The sequence below is a fragment of the Ovis canadensis genome, chromosome 1 (genome assembly GCF_042477335.2).
Source record: "Ovis canadensis isolate MfBH-ARS-UI-01 breed Bighorn chromosome 1, ARS-UI_OviCan_v2, whole genome shotgun sequence".
NCBI classification, from domain to species: domain Eukaryota; kingdom Metazoa; phylum Chordata; class Mammalia; order Artiodactyla; family Bovidae; genus Ovis; species Ovis canadensis.
In genome coordinates this window covers 26,921,236-26,939,598 of record NC_091245.1, presented here as the reverse complement: position 1 = coordinate 26,939,598, position 18,363 = coordinate 26,921,236, and the positions used below count along the sequence as shown (strand labels likewise).

General features: G+C 36.6%; 1 protein-coding gene across 2 annotated transcripts in view; it reads left to right on the top strand.

The window, feature by feature from the left end:
* The window catches only part of NRDC (nardilysin convertase), a 112,648-nt gene that overhangs the window by 79,970 nt on the left and 14,315 nt on the right, over positions 1 to 18,363 (top strand). For both annotated transcript variants that reach the window (XM_069591221.1, XM_069591210.1), the window contains 3 exons: positions 13,152 to 13,256; positions 17,463 to 17,586; positions 18,143 to 18,229. In XM_069591221.1, coding sequence (XP_069447322.1) covers positions 13,152 to 13,256; positions 17,463 to 17,586; positions 18,143 to 18,229 — 316 coding nt within the window. The remainder of the gene's footprint in view (positions 1 to 13,151; positions 13,257 to 17,462; positions 17,587 to 18,142; positions 18,230 to 18,363) is intronic.

Here is an 18,363-nt window from a genome sequence, read left to right as displayed (position 1 = left end):
TATATAAAAGGATGAAAGGAAAGGTAACAAGTTTAAAGCAGGGTTTTTAAAAAACCCATTTTGTGTCTTGGATCCCTTTGGAATCTCTTGAATCCTTTGGACCCCTCCTTAGAACAATCTCTTATCTCTTCATTTTTTTAAACTCTCAGAAATATTGCCCTAGTAGTACAATGATCACTGGTATATCCCTCATCCTAGGTTTACTAGTTCTTAATATGTTGCCATATTTTCCTTCTCTTTTCTCTCTCATGCCTCTTATTTATGTGTGTGTGTATGTATTTTTTGGAGGTTTCATAATTACAGACATCATGATACCTCTTACCATGCATCTGCTACTTATAAACGTATTCTTATATAACTTCACTAAAATTGTCCTGCTCAGAAAATTTAACATTGAAACAATACTGTTAAATATTTATACAGACCATAGAATTTAAGTATAGTTGATCTATAGTATTATGTGTTAGTTTCAGATGTGCAGCAAAGTGATTCAGTGATATATATGTATCTATATATTATATATATCAGATTATTTTACATTGTAGGTTATTATAAAATGTTGAATATAGTTCATTGTGCTATACAGTGAGTCCTTGCTGCTTATCTCTTTTATGTATAGTAATTTGTATCTTATCTATATTCCTAATTTACCGCCCCCCACCCCCCCATCTCTTTCACCTTTGGTAACTATAAGTTTGTTTTCTATGTTTTCGAGTCTGTTTTTGTTTTGTATATAGATTCATTTGTGTTTAGATTGCACATATAAATGATATACAATATTTGTTCTTCTCTATCTGACTTACTTCACTTAGTATGATACCTTTAGGTCAACCACATTGTTGTAGATGGCAGTATTTCATTCTTTTTAATGGCTGTAATATTCCAGTATGTGTGTGTGTGTATCACATCGTCTTAAACCAGTCAGCTGTTAATGGGCACTTGGGTTATTTCTGTCTTGGCTATTATAAATGGTGCTACTATGAACATTGGGGTGCATTCATCTTTTAAATTGGGGTTTTCATCTTTTCCAGATAAATGGCTCAGGAGAGGGATTGCTAGATTATATGGTAGCTCAGTTTTTAGGTTTTAAAGGAACCTCCATCAGTTTCAATAATGGTTGCACCTCTTTACATTCCCAGCAGTAGGGTAGGAGGGTTCTTTTTTATAGAATACTGTTTTTAAACGCATAAGATAAAATGCAGTAGGTTTCAAAGGAATATGGAAATAAAGTACTTAAAATAGTAAGAATTAGTAATATAGGTCTCTATTGATATATTATTAAATAACAAGATCTAATGGTAGATCTAATAATTATTACAACTTTAAGTAGCAGTGAGTGTGCAATTTTGAGATATCTACAACTGTATTGTGATTTTGATTAATTGTAGTCATAGATGCTGATAATATTACTATGATTTTTTTGCCTATATACTCATAAATGAGTAAAAATACTAAGTTATAGTTTAATGAAAATATATAATTTCTTCCCAGTCAAATTCATGCTTCCCACCCTCCCTGATTTTGTCCACTGATATCTTGTGGAAGGTATCTGTGGACCCTTGATTAAGAGCCCTAATTTAGAACCAGTTCATAGAACATCCTGAAATCTGCCTTTTTGGATCATCATTAGAAACAATTCCCTGTGTATCTGCTACAAGTCAGGAAGACTTAAGTACATGAGGACAAGGTTGTAAAAGCTATAAGCTTCCAGTTGCTGTTGATTCCTGTGCAGTCTGCTCTATATGATTAAAGTCATTTAAAATAGAAATCTTATTCTATGAAAACAGAGAGCTGTTGTGATTTATATTGGCCATTTGATGGTCCTATAGACATAATCTCTAAATAGATTGATATGCCTAGAACCCACAAGCCTTTCCATCAACCTTAGCAGTTGATGGAAAAAAACCTGATTATTTTTGGTGTTCTTGTCAGCTGTTGTGGCAGCATGTGGGCTAGAACTGTGTTAGGGAGAGTGGGAGTAAGGATTGTGGGCCTACCATAAGTAATAGCCTTATTCCTTTTTTAGGGATTGGATTTTTAGCATTAGTTGAGTAACATTTTCTTTCTGCCCCTCTAGTTCCTTCTTAGCAAGACATTTCAAGATAACCTTTTCTGTAGCTCATTTTTTTTTACCTTTAGTGCAGTGCTACTGAATGCTTGTCTTAATTTTAAAACATGAATCCAAAAGATTTTAGATCAAAACCTAATCAGAACAAAGAACAAATGTGAATGGTTCATATCTCTGAACTGGTAAATTTTAACTCAAGTAGCTCAGCTTATTTCAGCTTTTACGTATTTCTGTTTTACTAAGAAAGTTGACCTATCTTCTCTTCAGACATTTTTCTTGTTTTCGTCAGTAAAGACAAATAGAAGTGCTCTTTCAGACTGTTTAAACCAGTCTTTTATAACTTATAAATTTAAAAATAATTTTTATTTCACATGGGAACTTGGACTCAGCATATATAAATATATATAATGTGTAATACAATTAGGAGTGTAAAATGGTGCAGCAGCTTTAGAAAACAATGACCTCCTTAAAAAGTTTTGCATAGAGATACCTACAAGCCAGAAGTTACTGGCTTACAGGTATATACCCAAGAGAATTGAAAATGTATGTCCACATAAATACATGTACACTTGTGTTCACAGCAGCATTATTGATTATAACCAAAATGTGGAAACCAAATGTCCTTCACTGAATGAATGGCTAAACAAAATGTATAATTTTCATACTGTGGAATATTATTCAGCATAAAAAGGAATTAAGTACTAATTCATTCTACAACATGCATGAACTTTGAAAACATTATGCTAAGTGAAGGAAGCCAGACATCACAGGTCACGTGTTGTGTGATTCACTTTATATGAAATATCCAGAAAAGGTAAATTGTAGAGCCAGAACACAGACTGATAGTTTTCAGCAGCTAGGGATTGTGAGTAACTGGGAGCAACTGCTTAGTGGGTATGGAAGTTTCTGTTTGGACTGATGAAAATATTCTGAATCTAGAACTATCAACAGATATAAATGATGATTATACAACTTTATAAATATATCAAAACCCACTGAGTTATATACTTTATTTTTAATTGTATACCTTAAAAGTAGATTTTATGGTATGTGAATTTTATCTTTAAACAAAATGAAGGATCGTGTTTTCTTCTAGTACTTTCTGCACCACCTTGGCACTGAAGATCTACTTTTAACCAGGGTTCTGTTTTTGCATAGGAAATATGAGTCACTCAATTTAGTAGCATTCTGATTATTAACTTATAAAGTTAACTTATAAATAAGTGGCTGGTGAAAATAATTGGTTAAAAAATTTAGAACACAGTAGAGGGAATCATTTTATTTCTTTTTCTTCTCTGATTGCTGTAGCTAGGACTTCCAAGACTATGTTTAATAATGGTGATGGAAGTGAATACCCTTGTCTTGTTCCTAATCTTAGGGGGAATGCTCTCAGGTTTTCACCGTTGAGAATAATGTTTGCTGTAAGGCTTATCACATATGGCCATTACTTTGTTGAGGTAGGTTCCTTCTATGCCCATTTTTAGAAGAGTTCTGTTCATAAATGGGTGCTGAATTTTGTCAAAGGCTTTATCGGTATCTGTTGAGATTATCATATGGTTTTTATCTTTTGATTTGTTAATATGGTGTATCATATTGATTGATTTGCATGTATTGAAGAATCCTTGCATCCCTGGAATAAACCCAGCTTGATCATGGTGTATGATCTTTTTGATGTGTTGCTGAATCTTATTTGCTAAAATTTTGTTGAGAATTTTTACATCTGTGTTCATCAGTGATTTGGCCTGTAGTTTTCTCTTTTTGTGTTGTCCTTGTCTGGTTTTGGTATCGGTGATGGTGGCCTCGTAAAATGAGTTTGGAAGTATTCCTTCCTCTGCAATTTTTTAAAAAGAGTTTTAGAAGGATAGGCCTTAGCTCTTCTCTAAATGCTTGATAGAATTCTCCTGTGAAGCCATCTGGTCCTGGGCTTTTGTTTTTGGGGAGGTTTTTTATCACAGCTTTAATTTCAGTGCCTGTAATTGGGTTGTTCATAATTTCTATTTCTTCCTGTTTCAATCTTGGAAGAAGACTGTCCATTTCTTCCAGGTTATCCGTTTTCTTGCCATATAGTTGTTCATAATACTCTCTTATAATCCTTTGTATTTCTGCTTTGTCTGTTGTAACTTCTTTTTCATTTCTAATTTTGTTGATCTGATTCTTCTCTCTTTTTCTTGATGAGTCTTGCTAAAGGAGTGTCAGTTTTGTTTATCTTCTCAAAAAACCAGCTTTTAGTTTTATTAATCTTTACTATTGTTTCTTTCGTTTCTTTTTCATTTATTTCTGTTCAGATCTTTATGATTCCTTTCCTTCTACTAATTTTTTTTTTGTTCTTTTTCCAGTTGTTTTAGGTATAAAGTTAGATTGTCTGTCTGATGTTTTTCTTGTGTCTTGAGGTAGGATTGTATTGCTGTAAACTTGCCTCTTAGAACTGCTTTTGCTGTATCCCATAGGTTTTGAGTTGTCATGTTTTCATTGTCATTTGTTTCTAGAAATTTTTTGATTTCCCTTTTGATTTTTTCAGTAATCTGTTGATTATTTAGTCTCTTTAGGTTATTAAACCTGTTGTTTAATCTCCGTGGGTTTGTGTTTTTTCTTGTAATTGATTTCTAGTCTTATAGCGTTGTGGTCGGAGAAGATGCTTGATACAATTTCAATTTTCTTAAATTTACTGAGGTTTGATTTGTGACCCAGGATAAGGTTTGATTTGTGACCCAGGAGAATGTTCCATGTGCACTTGAGAAGAAGATGAATTCTGCATTTGTATGGAATGTCCTGAAGATATCAATGAGACCCATCTCATCTAATGTATCATTTAAGACTTGTGTTTCCTTATTAATTTTCTGTTTTGATGATCTGTCCATTGGTGTGAGTGGGGTGTTAAAGTCTCCTATTATTGTGTTACTGTCAATTTCTCCTTTTATGTCTGTTAGTGTTTGTCTTGTGTACTGAGGTGCTCCTATGTTGGGTGCATAGATATTTTCAATTGTTATGTCTTCCTCTTGGATTGATTCCTTGATCATTATGTAGTGTCCTTCCTTATCTCTTATAATATTCTTTATTTTAAGGTCTGTTTTGTCTGATATGAGGATTACTACTCCAGCTTTCTTTTGCTTCCTATTTGCATGTAATATATTTTTCCATCCTCTCACTTTCAGTCTATATGTGTCTTTATGTCTGAAGTGGGTTTCTTGTAGACAGCATATATATGGTCTTGTTTTTGTATCCATTCAGACAGTCTGTGCCTTTTGATTGGATCATTTAATCCATTTACATTTAAAGTAATTATTGATAAATGTTCCTGTTGCTATTTTCTTAATTTTGGGGGGTTTATTTTGTAGATCTTTTTCTTCTCTTGTATTTCTTGACTATATAAGTCCTTTTAACATTGTTGTAAAGCTGGTTTGGTGGTACTGAATTCTCTTAACTTTTGCTTTTCTGAAAAGCTTTTTATTTCTCCATCTATTTTGAGTGAGATCCTTGCCGGGTATAGTAATCTTGGTTGTAGATTTTTCCCTTTCAGTACTTTAAATATATCCTGCCATTTCCTTCTGGCCTGCAGAGTTTCTGCTGAAAGAACAGCTGTTAAATGTATGGGGTTTCCCTTGTATGTTACTTGTTGCTTTTTTCTTCCTGCTTTTAGTATTCTTTCTTTGTGTTTTATTAGTCTTTGTTAGTTTGATTAGTGTGTGTCTTGGCATGTTTCTCCTTGGGTTTATCCTGTATGGGACTCTGTGCCTCTTGTACTTGATTGACAATTTCCTTTTCCATGTTGTAGAAATTTTCAACAATAATCTTTTCAAAAATTTTCTCATACCCACTCTTTTTCTCTTCTTCTTCTGGGAGCTCTATAATTCGAATGTTGGTGCGTTTGATATTGTCCCAGAAGTCTCTGGGGTTATCCTCAGTTCTTTTCATTCTTTTTACTTTATTCTGCTCTTCAGAATTTATTTCCACCATTTTATCTTCCAGCTCACTGATTCGTTCCTCTGTTTCAGATATTTTGCTGTTGATTCCTTCTAGAATATTTTTAATTTCAATAATTGTGTTGTTTGTCTCTGTGTTTATTCTTTAATTCTTCTAGATCTTTGTTAATTGATTTTTACATTTTCTCCATTCTGTTTTCAAGGTTTTTGATCATCTTTACTGTCATTATTCTCAATTCTTTTTCATATAGTTTGCCTATTTCCTCTTGATTTATCTGGACTTCTCTGTTTCTAGTTTGTTCCTTCATTTGTGTAGTATTTCTCTGCCTTTTCATTATTATTATTTTTTTAACTTATTGTGTTTGAGTTCTCCTTTTCCCAGGATTCAGGGTTGAATTCTTTCTTCCTTTTGGTTTCTGCCCTCCTAAGGTTGGTCCAGGGATTTGTGTAAGCTTCATATTGGGTGAGAATTATGCTGAGGTTCCACACCCCCACCCCCCGGCCCCGATGGGCAAGGCTGAGTGAGGTGGTAATCCTGGGTGCTGCTGATTGGGTTTGTATTTTTGTTTTGTTTGTTGTTTAGATGTGGCGTCCTGTACAGGGTGCTACTTGTGGTTGAGTGATGCTGGGTTTTGTATTCAGCTGATTTCCTTTGTGTGAGTTCTCACTATTTGATATTCCTTAGGGTTAATTCTCTGGTAGCCTAGGGTCTCGGAGTCAGTGCTCCCACTCTGAAGGCTCAGGACTTCACCTCTTCATCTAGGACTGATGAGATGAAAATGACCTCTTTGTTTTTCAGACCTCCTGTTGTAGTTATTTCCAAAATCTGATCGACTACATCTTCAGTTTCTCTGTATCCCGCATGCCTTGGGAGCCACAGTTCCTCTATCAAGGGAGTAATTTTAAACAATCATAGTACTTGAAGGTGTGGGAGCTAAGTGAAATAGGCAGAGATGAAGACATGCAGACTTTGAGCTATAAAGTACATACATCATGGGGATGTAATGTACGTCATGGGGATGTAATGTACAGCATAGGGAATATAGTCAGTGATGTTATAGTAACTTTGTAGGGTGACAGATGGTAACTAGACTTACTATGGTGATCATTCTGTAGTATATGAAAATATGGACTTGCTATGTCAGACTCCTGAAACTAATATTATATATCAATTATACTTCAGGGGAAAAAAAATATCTTACACACACATACTATTAGTACTTTAGTGACTCATCAACATATGATTCAGGAGGGGCAAAAAAGGCTAACAATACTTTTTTCCCCATACTTTTTCTGTATTCTATTTTAATGTGATAGTGTAGTAGTTAGCATATACCTATGATTTCCGATTTGATACATTCATGTCTCATTTCTCCTCCATGAATGTAGTCAGCTTTATTTCTCTTTCTGTCTTCTGTTCCATGAGAGAACAACCGGATTGTCTAGGAAAGGACTGGGCAATATAGTATTTTGGGAAAGAGTGTTCACTGCTGTGTTAAGAGGCCTGAGCTCTAGTATTTATTCTGCCTGTCACTTATTGTGTGTTCTGGAGCAAGTCACCTAATTAATCTGAGTAATTTCCTCATTGTAAAATGTAGGAATAGAGCCACTTGGTATCTAAAGGACATGTCAGTTTTTAAGATTCCGTGTATTTGGGTGCTCAGAAAATACTTGAATTGGTTGTTTTCCTCTGCAAAAGTATTTCCATTTCATAGGTTATAGAACTTTTAGTCATTAGTTCAGTTTTATTTATTCATTTTTTTAATTAAAAAGATTTTTTTCCAGTTTTTTTGGTGGTTGTTGTTCTTTTTTTTTTTAATTTATTTTAATTGGAGGCTAATTACTTTACAATATTGTGGTGGTTTTTGCCATACATCCAGATGAATCAGCCATGGGTGTACCTGTGTTCCTCATCGTGACCTTCCCTCCCACCTTCCTCCCCATCCCATCCCTCAGGGTCATCCCAGTCCACCAGCCCTGAGCACCCTGTCTCATGCATCGAACCTGGACTGGTAATCTATTTTACATATGATAATATACATGTTTCAATGCTGTTCTTTCAAATCATCCCACCCTCGCCTTCTCCCACAGAGTCCAAAAGTCTGTTCTTTACATCTATGTCTCTTTTGCTGTCTTGCATATAGGGTCATCGTTACCATCTTTCTAAATTCCATATATATGCATTAGTATACTGTATTGGTGTTTTTCTTTCTGACTTACTTCACTCTGTATAATAGGCTCCAGTTTCATCCACCTCATTATAACTGATTCAAATGCATTCTTTTTCATAGCTGAGTAATATTCCATTGTGTATATGTACCACAGCTTTCTTATCCATTCATCTGCCGATGGGCATCTAGGTTGCTTCCATGTTCTGGCTATTGTAAACAGTGCTGTGATGAACATTGAGGTACACGTGTCTCTTTCAATTCTCGGTTCCTCCATGTGTATACCCAGAAGTGGGATTGCTGGGTTGTATGGCAGTTCTATTTCCAGTTTTTTAAGGAATCTCCACAATGTTGTCCATAGTGGCTGTACTAGTTTGCATTCCCACCAACAATGTAAGAGGGTTCCTTTTTCTCTGCACCCTCTCCAGCATTTATTGTTTGTAGACTTTTGGATAGCAGCCATTCTGACCGGTGTGAGATGGTACCTCATTGTGGTTTTGATTTGCATTTCTCTGATAATGAGTGATGTTGAGCATCTTTTCATGTGTTTGTTAGCCATCTGTATGCCTTCTCTGGAGAAATGTCTGCTTAGTTCTTTGGCCCATTTTTTGATTGGGTCACTTATTTTTCTGGAATTGAGCTGCATGAGTTGCTTGTATATTTTTGAGATTAATTCTATGTCAGTTGCTTCATTTGTTATTATTTTCTCCCATTCTGAAGGCTGTCTTTTTACCTTGCTTATAGTTTCCTTCGTTGTGCAAAAGCTTTTAAGTTTAATTAGGTCCCATTTGTTTATTTTTGCTTTATTTCCATTACTCTGGAAGGTGGATCATAGATGATCCTGCTATGATTTACATCAGAGTGTTTTGCCTATGTTTTCCTTTAGGAGTTTTATAGTTTCTGGTCTTAAATTTAGATCTTTGATCCATTTTGAGTTTATTTTTGTGTATGGTGTTAGAAAGTGTCCTGCTGCTGCTGCTGCTGCTGCTGCTAAGTCGCTTCAGTCGTGTCTGACTCTGTGCGACCCCATAGATGGCAGCCCACCAGGCTCCCCCATCCCTGGGATTCTGTAGGCAAGAATACTGGAGTGGGTTGCCATTTCCTTCTCCAGTGCATGAAAGTGAAAAGTGAAAGTGAAGTCACTCAGTTGTGTCCAACTCTTAGCGACCCCGTGGACTGTAGCCTACCAGGCTCCTCCATCCATGGAATTTTCCAGGCAAGAGTGCTGGAGTGGGGTGCCATTGCCTTCTCCAAGAAAGTGTCCTAGTTTCATTCTTTTACAAGTGGTTGACCAGTTTTCCCAGCACCACTTGTTAAAGAGATTGTCTTTTCTCCATTCTATATTCTTGCCTCCTTTGTCAAAGATAAGGTGTCCATAGGTGCGTGGATTTATCTCTGGGCTTTCTGGTTTGTTCCATTGATCTATGTTTCTGTCTTTGTGCCAGTACCATACTGTTTTCATGACTGTTACTTTGTAGTATAGCCTGAAGTCAGGCAGGCTGATTCCTCCAATTCCATTCTTCTTTCTTAAGATTGCTTTGGCTATTTGAGGTTTTTTGTATTTCCATACAAATTGTGAAATTATTTGTTCTAGTTCTCTGAAAAATACCATTGGTAGCTTGATAAGGATTGCATTGAATCTATAGATTGCTTTGGGTAGTATACTCATTGTCACTATATTGATTCTTCCTATCTGTGAACACGATATATTTCTTCATCTATTTGTGTCATCTTTTATTCCTTTCACCAGTTTTCTATATATAGGTCTTTTGTTTCTTTAGGTAGATTTATTCCTAAGTATTTTATTTTTTTTGTTGCAGTGGTGAATGGAATTGTTTCCTCTTTCTGTTTTCTTATTGTTAGTGTATAGGAATGCAAGGGATTTCTATGTATTAATTTTACATCCTACAACTTTACTATATTCATTGATTAGCTCTGATAATTTTCTGCTGGAGTCTTTAGGGTTTTCTATGTAGAGGATCATGGCATCTGCAAACAATGAGAGTTTTATTTCTTCTTTTCCAGTCTGAATTCCTTTTATTTCTTTTTCTTCTCTGATTGCTGTGGCCCAAACTTCCAAAACTATGTTGAATAATATTGGTGAGAGTGGCACCCTTGTCTTGTTCCTGACTTTAGGGGAAATGCTTTCAATTTTTCACCATTGGAGATAATGTTTGCTGTAGGTTAATCACATAATGGCTTTTATTATGATGAGGTATGTTCCTTCTATTCCTGCTTTCTGGAGGGTATTTGTCATAAATGGATGTTGAATTTTGTCAAAGGCTTTCTCTACATCTGTTGACATAATCATGTGGTTTTCATCTTTCAATTTGTTGATGTGGTGTATCACATTGATTTGCAAATATTGGAGAATCCTTGCATCCCTGGGATAAAGCCCACTTGGTCATGATGTACGATCTTTTATATATGTTGTTGGATTCTGTTTGCTAGAATTTTGTTAAGGATTTTTGCATCTATGTTCATCAGTGATATTGGCCTGTAGTTTTCTTTTTTTTGTGGCATCTTTGTCTGGTTTTGGTATTAGGGTGATGGTAGCCTCATAGAATGAGTTTGGCAGTTTACCTTCCTCTGCAATTTTCTGAAAGAGTTTGAGTAGGATAGGTGTTAGCTCTTCTCTAAATTTTTGGTAGAATTCAGCTGTGAATTCATCTGGTCCTGGGCTTTTGTTTGTTGGAAGATTTCTGATTACAATTTCAATTTCTGTGCTTGTGGTGGGTCTGTTAAGATTTTCTGTTTCTTCCTGGTTCAGTTTTGGAAAGTTATACTTTTCTAAGAATTTGTTCATTTCTTCCAAGTTGTCCATTTTTTGGGCATATAGTTGCTCATAGTAGTCTCTTATGAGCCTTTGTATTCTTGTGTTGTCTGTTGTGATTTCTCCATTTTCATTTCTAATTTTGTTGATTTGATTCTTCTCCCTTTTTCTCTTGATGAGTCTGGCTAATGGTGTGTCTATTTTATTTATCTTCTCAAAAAACAGCTTTTAACTTTGTTGATTTGGGCTATGGTCTCCTTTGTTTCTTTTGTATTTATTTCTGCCCTAATTCTTATGATTTCTTTCCTTCTGCTAACCCTGGGGTGCTTCATTTCTTCTTTTTCTAGTTGCTTTAGGTGTATAGTTAGGTTATTTACTTGATTTCTCTCCTGTTTCTTAAGGTAGGCTTGTACTGCTATGAACCTTCCCCTTAGCACTGCTTTTACGGAATCGCATAGGTTTTGGGTTGTTGTGTTTTCATTTACATGCATTGCTATGCATAGTTTAATTTCTTCTGTGATTTGTTGGTTATTCAGAAGTGTGTTGTTTAGCCTCCATATGTTTGAGTGAACTCCGGGAGTTGGTGATGGACAGGGAGGCCTGGCGTGCTGCGATTCATGGAGTCGCAAAGAGTCGGACACGACTGAGCAACTGAACTGACCTGACATTTAATCTTACTGCATTGCTGCTACTGCTAAGTCACTTCAGTTGTGTCCGACTCTTAGCGACCCCATGGACTGAAGCCTACCAGGCTCTTCCATCCTAGGGATTTTCCAGGCAAGAGTACTGGAGTGGGTTGCCATTGCCTAATCTTACTGTATTATGATCAGAAAAGATGCTTGAGATGATTTCAGTTTTTTTGAATTTACCAGGGCTAGATTTATGGCCCAGGTGGTGATCTGTCCTGGAGAAGTTCTGTGTACACTTGAGAAAAAGGTGAAATTCATTGTTTTAGGGTGAGATGTTCTATAGATATCAATTAGATCTAACTGGTCTATTGTATATCTACCCATAGGTGTGAATGGGGTATTAAAGTCTCCCACTATTATTGTGTTACTGTTAATTTCCCCTTTCAAACTTGTTAGCATTTGCCTTACATATTGCGGTGCTCCTTTGTTGAGTGCATATATATTTATCACTGTTATATCTTCTTCTTGGATTGATCCTTTGATCATTACGTAGTGTCCTTCTTTTTCTCTCTCTGTTTGGGTTGCTATCTCACGTTAGCTCCCTCAGATTTCCCTTATGGCATTCAGGCCCAGTCCTTACCCTAAGCAGTGCAGCCCCCACCTCCCTGTTCAGCCCCCGCTTGCTGGTAGCAGACATGAGCATCTGGGCTACTGGGAGTTGCAGTTAAGCATGTAATCTGTGGGTTTTATTTATTTATTTTTTCCCTCCCTGTTATTTTGCCCTCTGAGATTCCAAAACTCCCCAGAGACCTGCCAATGAGAGGGTTTCCTGGTGTTTGGAAACTTCTCCTCTTTTACGACTCCCTCCTGGATGGGTCTCCGTCCCTAACTCTTTTGCCTGTCTTTATCTTTTATATTTTGTCTTACCTCCTTTCAAAGACAATAGGCTGCTTTTCTGGGTGCCTGGTGTCCTCCGACAGCATTCAGAAGTTGTTTTGTGGTATTTGCTCAGTGTTCAAATGATCTTTTGATGAATTTGTGGGGGAGAAAGTGGTCTCCTTGTCCTACACCTCTGCCATCTTAGGACTGCCCTCATTAGTTCAGTTTTAAATTGAGATAATATACTAGTTAATTTACCATTTATATCAAGACTTTAATGACAAAATTTGATTTCTACCTTGATTTTGATTCATGCTTACAAATAGTTTCTGGTTACAGTGCTGTAGTGATTAAATGATGAAGACCTTGTCTTTGGGCACTTCACAGTGCCCATTGTTAAAATTTGGGCCATTGTTAAAATTTCCAGTGTTAAAATTTCTCCCATGAAGATGCTGTGACATGATTAGAGCCTTGTGTGTTGTAGGGCTTAGGATGGGGGGTTGGCGGGATGTTAGGATAAGCTACTTAAAGTATTCTCTGGCTAATTTATGTTAGAATTCTGAGCATCAAATCCTTAAGCTGCCATCATATTTGGTTGTATCTGTGGGAAACTTTTGGTTTCATCGTTTAAAAAAAGAGCTAAGTATTTAGTTTGTGGGAAATTAAGGATAGTAATGAGGATTTCTGGTGTGAAATAATTTTACCTCTTTACAGACAGATCCAGTTGAGTATGTAGAAAACATGTGTGAAAACATGCAGCTGTACCCACTACAGGACTTTCTCACTGGAGATCAGCTTCTCTTTGAATACAAGCCAGAAGTAAGGAGGTTTCCATATCTAAACCTTACTTTTAGAGAAATAGGAGGGTGGGAAAGTGGAGAAAGGTACATAAGAACATGAGAATGGAGAAAATTAGGTTATGTTCTGTCAGGTTTTTGTTTGTTTTAACTGAAGAAATATCAATAGATTTGTGGATAATTTTTCATGATTCTTGTATATGACCACGGTTTAATATGATGAGAAAATCAAGTCCTCTCCTTAGGTACTGTTCTTACTATTTTTCAAGTGTTGAAACATCTATTAAAGTCATTTCTAAGAATTATGTGCTTTAGGTGATAAACATAAACTTGCTTGGCTTGCCTTTTAATTCTGTTGAAGACTCTGTACAGTTTTAATCGTTTTGAGAATATGTACAAGAGAAATACAAGAATCTTTGATTTCAAAATATATGACTTATGTGTAATAAATATTATGCATAAATAGTTGGTCAGGGTCTTTCCTCCACTAGTCCTGGTAAATAAATCATTTCACTCCATATGGGGTAGAGGTTTTCAACCAGGGGTGATTTTGTCCCCATGGGATATTTGTCACTGCCTGGGTACAAGGAAAACCATTCAGCATCACAGTAATCCCAGTCTGTGCTCCAACCACTGATGCCGAAGAAGCTGAAGCTGACCAGTTCTGTGAAAACTTACAACACTTCTAAAATTAGCACCAAAGATGTCCTTTTCATCACAGGGGATTGGAATGCAAAAGTAGGGAGTCAAGAGATACCCAGAATAACAGAAAAGTTTGCCCTTGAAGTACAGAATGAAGTAAGGCAAAGGCTAACAAAGTTCTGTCAAGAAAGCACACTGGTCATTGTAACACCCTTTCTGACAGCCCAAAGACTACTCTGCACATGGACATCACCAGATTGGTCAGTACCAAAATCATATTGGTTTATGTTCTTTGCAGCTAAAGATGGAGAAGCTGTAGATAGTCAGTAAAAACAAGACCTGGAGCTGACTGTGGCTCAAATCATGAGCTTCTTATTGCAAAATTCGGCTTAAATTGAAGAAAGTAGGGAAAACTGCCAGGCCATTCAGCTATGACCTAAATCAAATCCCTTATGATTATATGGTGAAGGTAACTAATAGATTCAAGGGACTAGATCTGGTAGACAGAGTGACTGAAGAAATATGGATAGAGGTTCATAACATGGTATAGGAGGCAGTGACCAAAACCATGCCAAAGAAAAAGAAAAAAAATTCAAAAAGGTAAAGTGGTTGTCTGAAAAGGCTTTACAAAGAGCTGAGGAAAGAAAAGTGAAAGATAAGGGGATAAGGGGAAAATGCAGCCAAAATGAATGCAGAGTTCTGGAGAACAACAAGGAGAGAATAAACCTTTTTAAATGAACAATGCAAAGGAATAGAAGAAAACTATAGGATGAATAAGACTGGAGATCTCTTCAAGAAAATTGGAGATACCAGTGCAACATTTCATGTAAGGAGAGGTAGGATAAAGGACGGAAATGGTAAGGACCTGAAAGAAGCAGAAGAGATTAAGAAGAGGTGGCAAGAATACACAGAAGAACTATACAAAACGGGTCTTAATGACCTGGATAACCAAGATGGTATGGTCACTCATCTAGAGCCTGACATCCTTGGCGGGTAAAGTCAAGTGGGCCTTAGGAAGCATCACTACAAACAAAGCTAGTGGAGGTGATGAAATTCCAGCTGAGCTATTTCAGATCCTAAAAGATGATGCTGTGAAAGTGCTACACACAACATACCAGCAAATTTGGAAAACTAAGCAGTGGCCATGTGACTGGAAAAGGTCAGTTTTCATTCCAGTCCCAAAGAAGGGCAGTGTAAAAGAATATTCAAACTACTGTATAATTGCTCATTTCACATGCTAGCAAAGTGATGCTCAAAATCTTTCAAGCTAGGCTTCAGCTGTACATTAACTGAGAACTTCCAGATGTACAAACTAGGTTTAGAAAAGGCAGAGGAACCAGAGATCAAATTGCCAACGTTCATTAGATCATAGAGAAAGCAAGGGAATTATAAAAAAACATCTACTTCTGCTTCATGAAGACTTTGTTAATAAAGCCTTTGACTGTGTGGATCACAACAAACAGTGTAAAATTCTTAAAGAGATGGGAATATCAGACCACCATACCTGTCTCCCGAGAAACCCGTATGCGGGTCAAGAAGCAACATTTAGAACCAGACATAGAAAAACTGACTGGTTCAAAATTGGGAAATGAGTATGACTAGGCTGTATAGTGTCACCTTGCTTATTTAATTTCTACATCATGTGACATGCTGGGCTGGTTGAATCACAAGCTGAAATCAGGATTGCCAGGAGAAATATTGGCAACCTCAGATATGCAGATGATACTACTCTAATGGCAGAAAACAAAGAGGAACCAAAGATCCTCTTGATTAGGGTGAAAGAGGAGTGAAAAAGCTGGCTTAAAACTCAATATTCAAAAAAATTAAGATCATGGCTTCCAGTCCCATCATTTCATAGCAAACAGAAGGGATAAAAGTGGAAACAGTGACAGATTTTATTTTCTTGGGCTCCAAAATCACTGCAGACGGTGACTGCAGCCAAAAAAGATGCTTGCTTCTTGGAAGGAAAGCTATGACAAACCTAGACAATATATTAAAAAGCAAACATCACTTTGTCAACAGAGTCAACTTATGGAAGTCAAAGCTATGTTTTTTCCAGTAGTTGTGTGGATGTGAGAGTTGGACCATCAAGAAGAATTTATGTTTTTGAATTGTGGTGCTGGAAAAGACTCTTGAAAGCTCCTTGGACAGCAAAGAGATGAAACCAGTCAATCTTAAAGGAAATCAACCCTGAATATTCATTGGAAGTGCTGAAGCTGAAGCTCCAGTCCTTTGGCCACCTGATATGAAGAACTGACTCATTGGAAAAGACCCTGATGCTGGGAAAGATTGAAGGCAAGAGGAGAAAGGGTTGGCAGAAGATGAGATGGTTAGGTAGCATCACGGGCTCAATGGAATGAGTTGGAGCAAAGTCCAGGAGATAGTGGAGGACAAAGAAGCCTGATGTGCTGCAGTCCATGGGGTTGCAAGGAGTTGGACACGACTTAGTGACTGAACAACAGCAACAAAGGGTACATTTCAGTTGTCACAGCTGGAGAGTGATCTTGGCATCTAGTGGGTAGAAGCCAGAGTTGTTGCTGAACATTTTACAATGCAGGAGATGGCACTCTACAACTAGAAATTATCTGGCCCAAAATGTTAATAGTACTGAGGTGAGAGACTCTGATAATGGTAGGTATTATAAAACTACTAATTTTAAAGAGGATAGGGAAAGGTAAAGGAAGAAGCAGTAACAATGTATTCTTCTCATTTCCCTAGGATGATTGTGCCCGGGGGTCTAAGTATTTTTTTCTGAACCACTGTTTGTTGTTTTTTTCTCAAAGAAATGTTTTTAAGTAGTAGTTAGGGTTTCAAATCTAACCCACAAAAATCTTATGCTTAATTCTTGTCATAGCTGAAGAATTATTGCAGGAGGCTCTACATTGAATCATTTTATTGATTCTTGTGTTTGAAGTAGTATAATACATAATAGTTAAGAGCATAGTTTTTGAAATTATGTACAAAGTTGGTTAGAACTCCACTTGTCACTTCTAGGTGTGTTGTTCTGTGCTGATTATATAATCTTTAATCTGAGCAAATTACTTAAACTTTAACCTTTGAGGCTGAGTGCTTTCTATAAAATAGGTCTGAAAAGTAAAGTGAAACTATTAATTGCTCAATCGTGTCTGACTCTTTGCAACCCTGTGGACTGTAGCCCACCTGGTTCCTCTGTCCATGGAATTATCCAGGCAAGAATACTGGAATGAGTATCACTCCCTTCTCCAGGGGACCTTCCTGAACCAGGGAAAATAAGGGATATTTTTAGGATTAAATGAAATACTACCTGGCACATAGTAAAAGCTTAGTAAATGGTAGCTTTTTTCACTGCTAGTCCTCTTATGTAGGATTTGAGATGAGAACTGTTGGAGCATTCTGAAGAAAGATATTTGAAGCTGCTGATAGACTAATGAAGTTTTGTCAATTAGGGTGGTCATGGACTATAGACAGTTTCAGGAGCATTAAGGTGCTAGGATCTTGGGTGTCTAACATAGTGTGGCTTTGCCTTTTTAACAGAGATGTATTAGATTGAAGTTATAATTGTTGTGTATGTGTCTCCCCCCTCCACTTTCCCCTTGCCCCCAATTAGGTCATTGCTGAAGCCCTTAATCAGCTAGTTCCTCAAAAGGCAAATCTTGTTCTACTGTCTGGTGCTAATGAGGGAAAATGTGACCTCAAGGAGAAATGGTTTGGGACTCAGTATAGTATGGAAGGTAAAATATTTTTAAATTGTCCTACATTTAGGTATATGAGTCACCTGGGAGGTTTTATTCCTTAATAGTTTGTCTGGTAGTTCCTGTGGGGAAAATGGTTTGTTTTTTTTTTTTAAGAAGTTTACTTTGAAATGAAAATTATTTATGTTACTTTGCTGGAAATTGTTTTCTGCAGTGCTTATATCTATATTAGCTAGTGAGAAAATCCTGTTGTCTTGGTAGCCTGGGGCTATTTTTGTCTGTATTTTAGAAAAGTGCCCCCAGACTTTAGTGTGCATATGTATCACCTGGAGGTCTTATTAAAATATGGATTGTGATTCAGTAACTCTAGAGTTGAGTCTGTGATTCTGTGTTTCTAACAAATTTTCCAGGTGATAACAATGCTGATGAAACCACCCATTGAGTAGCAAGAGTTTGGAAACTCTGGTTATGTCACTTACAGTTTTCCTGAGAAAAAAGAATTGGTTAGTGAAGACCAGTTGTTGACTGGTTTGTTACTATGAGAATTCTGAACATTTCATTCTTTATTGGATCAGTTTGTCTTTTATCTCTACAGATATTGAAAACTCTTGGGCTGAACTGTGGAAGAGTGATTTTGAATTGAATCCAGATCTTCATCTTCCAGCTGAAAACAAGTACATAGGTCAGTGAAATATCAGTCATTATACATAATCCATCCATGTACTAATATTAAATAATACCTGTATAGTGTATTTTACAAAGTATCCTTTGAATTCATATTTGAGTTTCCCAGTCATCTCTGGGATGAGCATTACA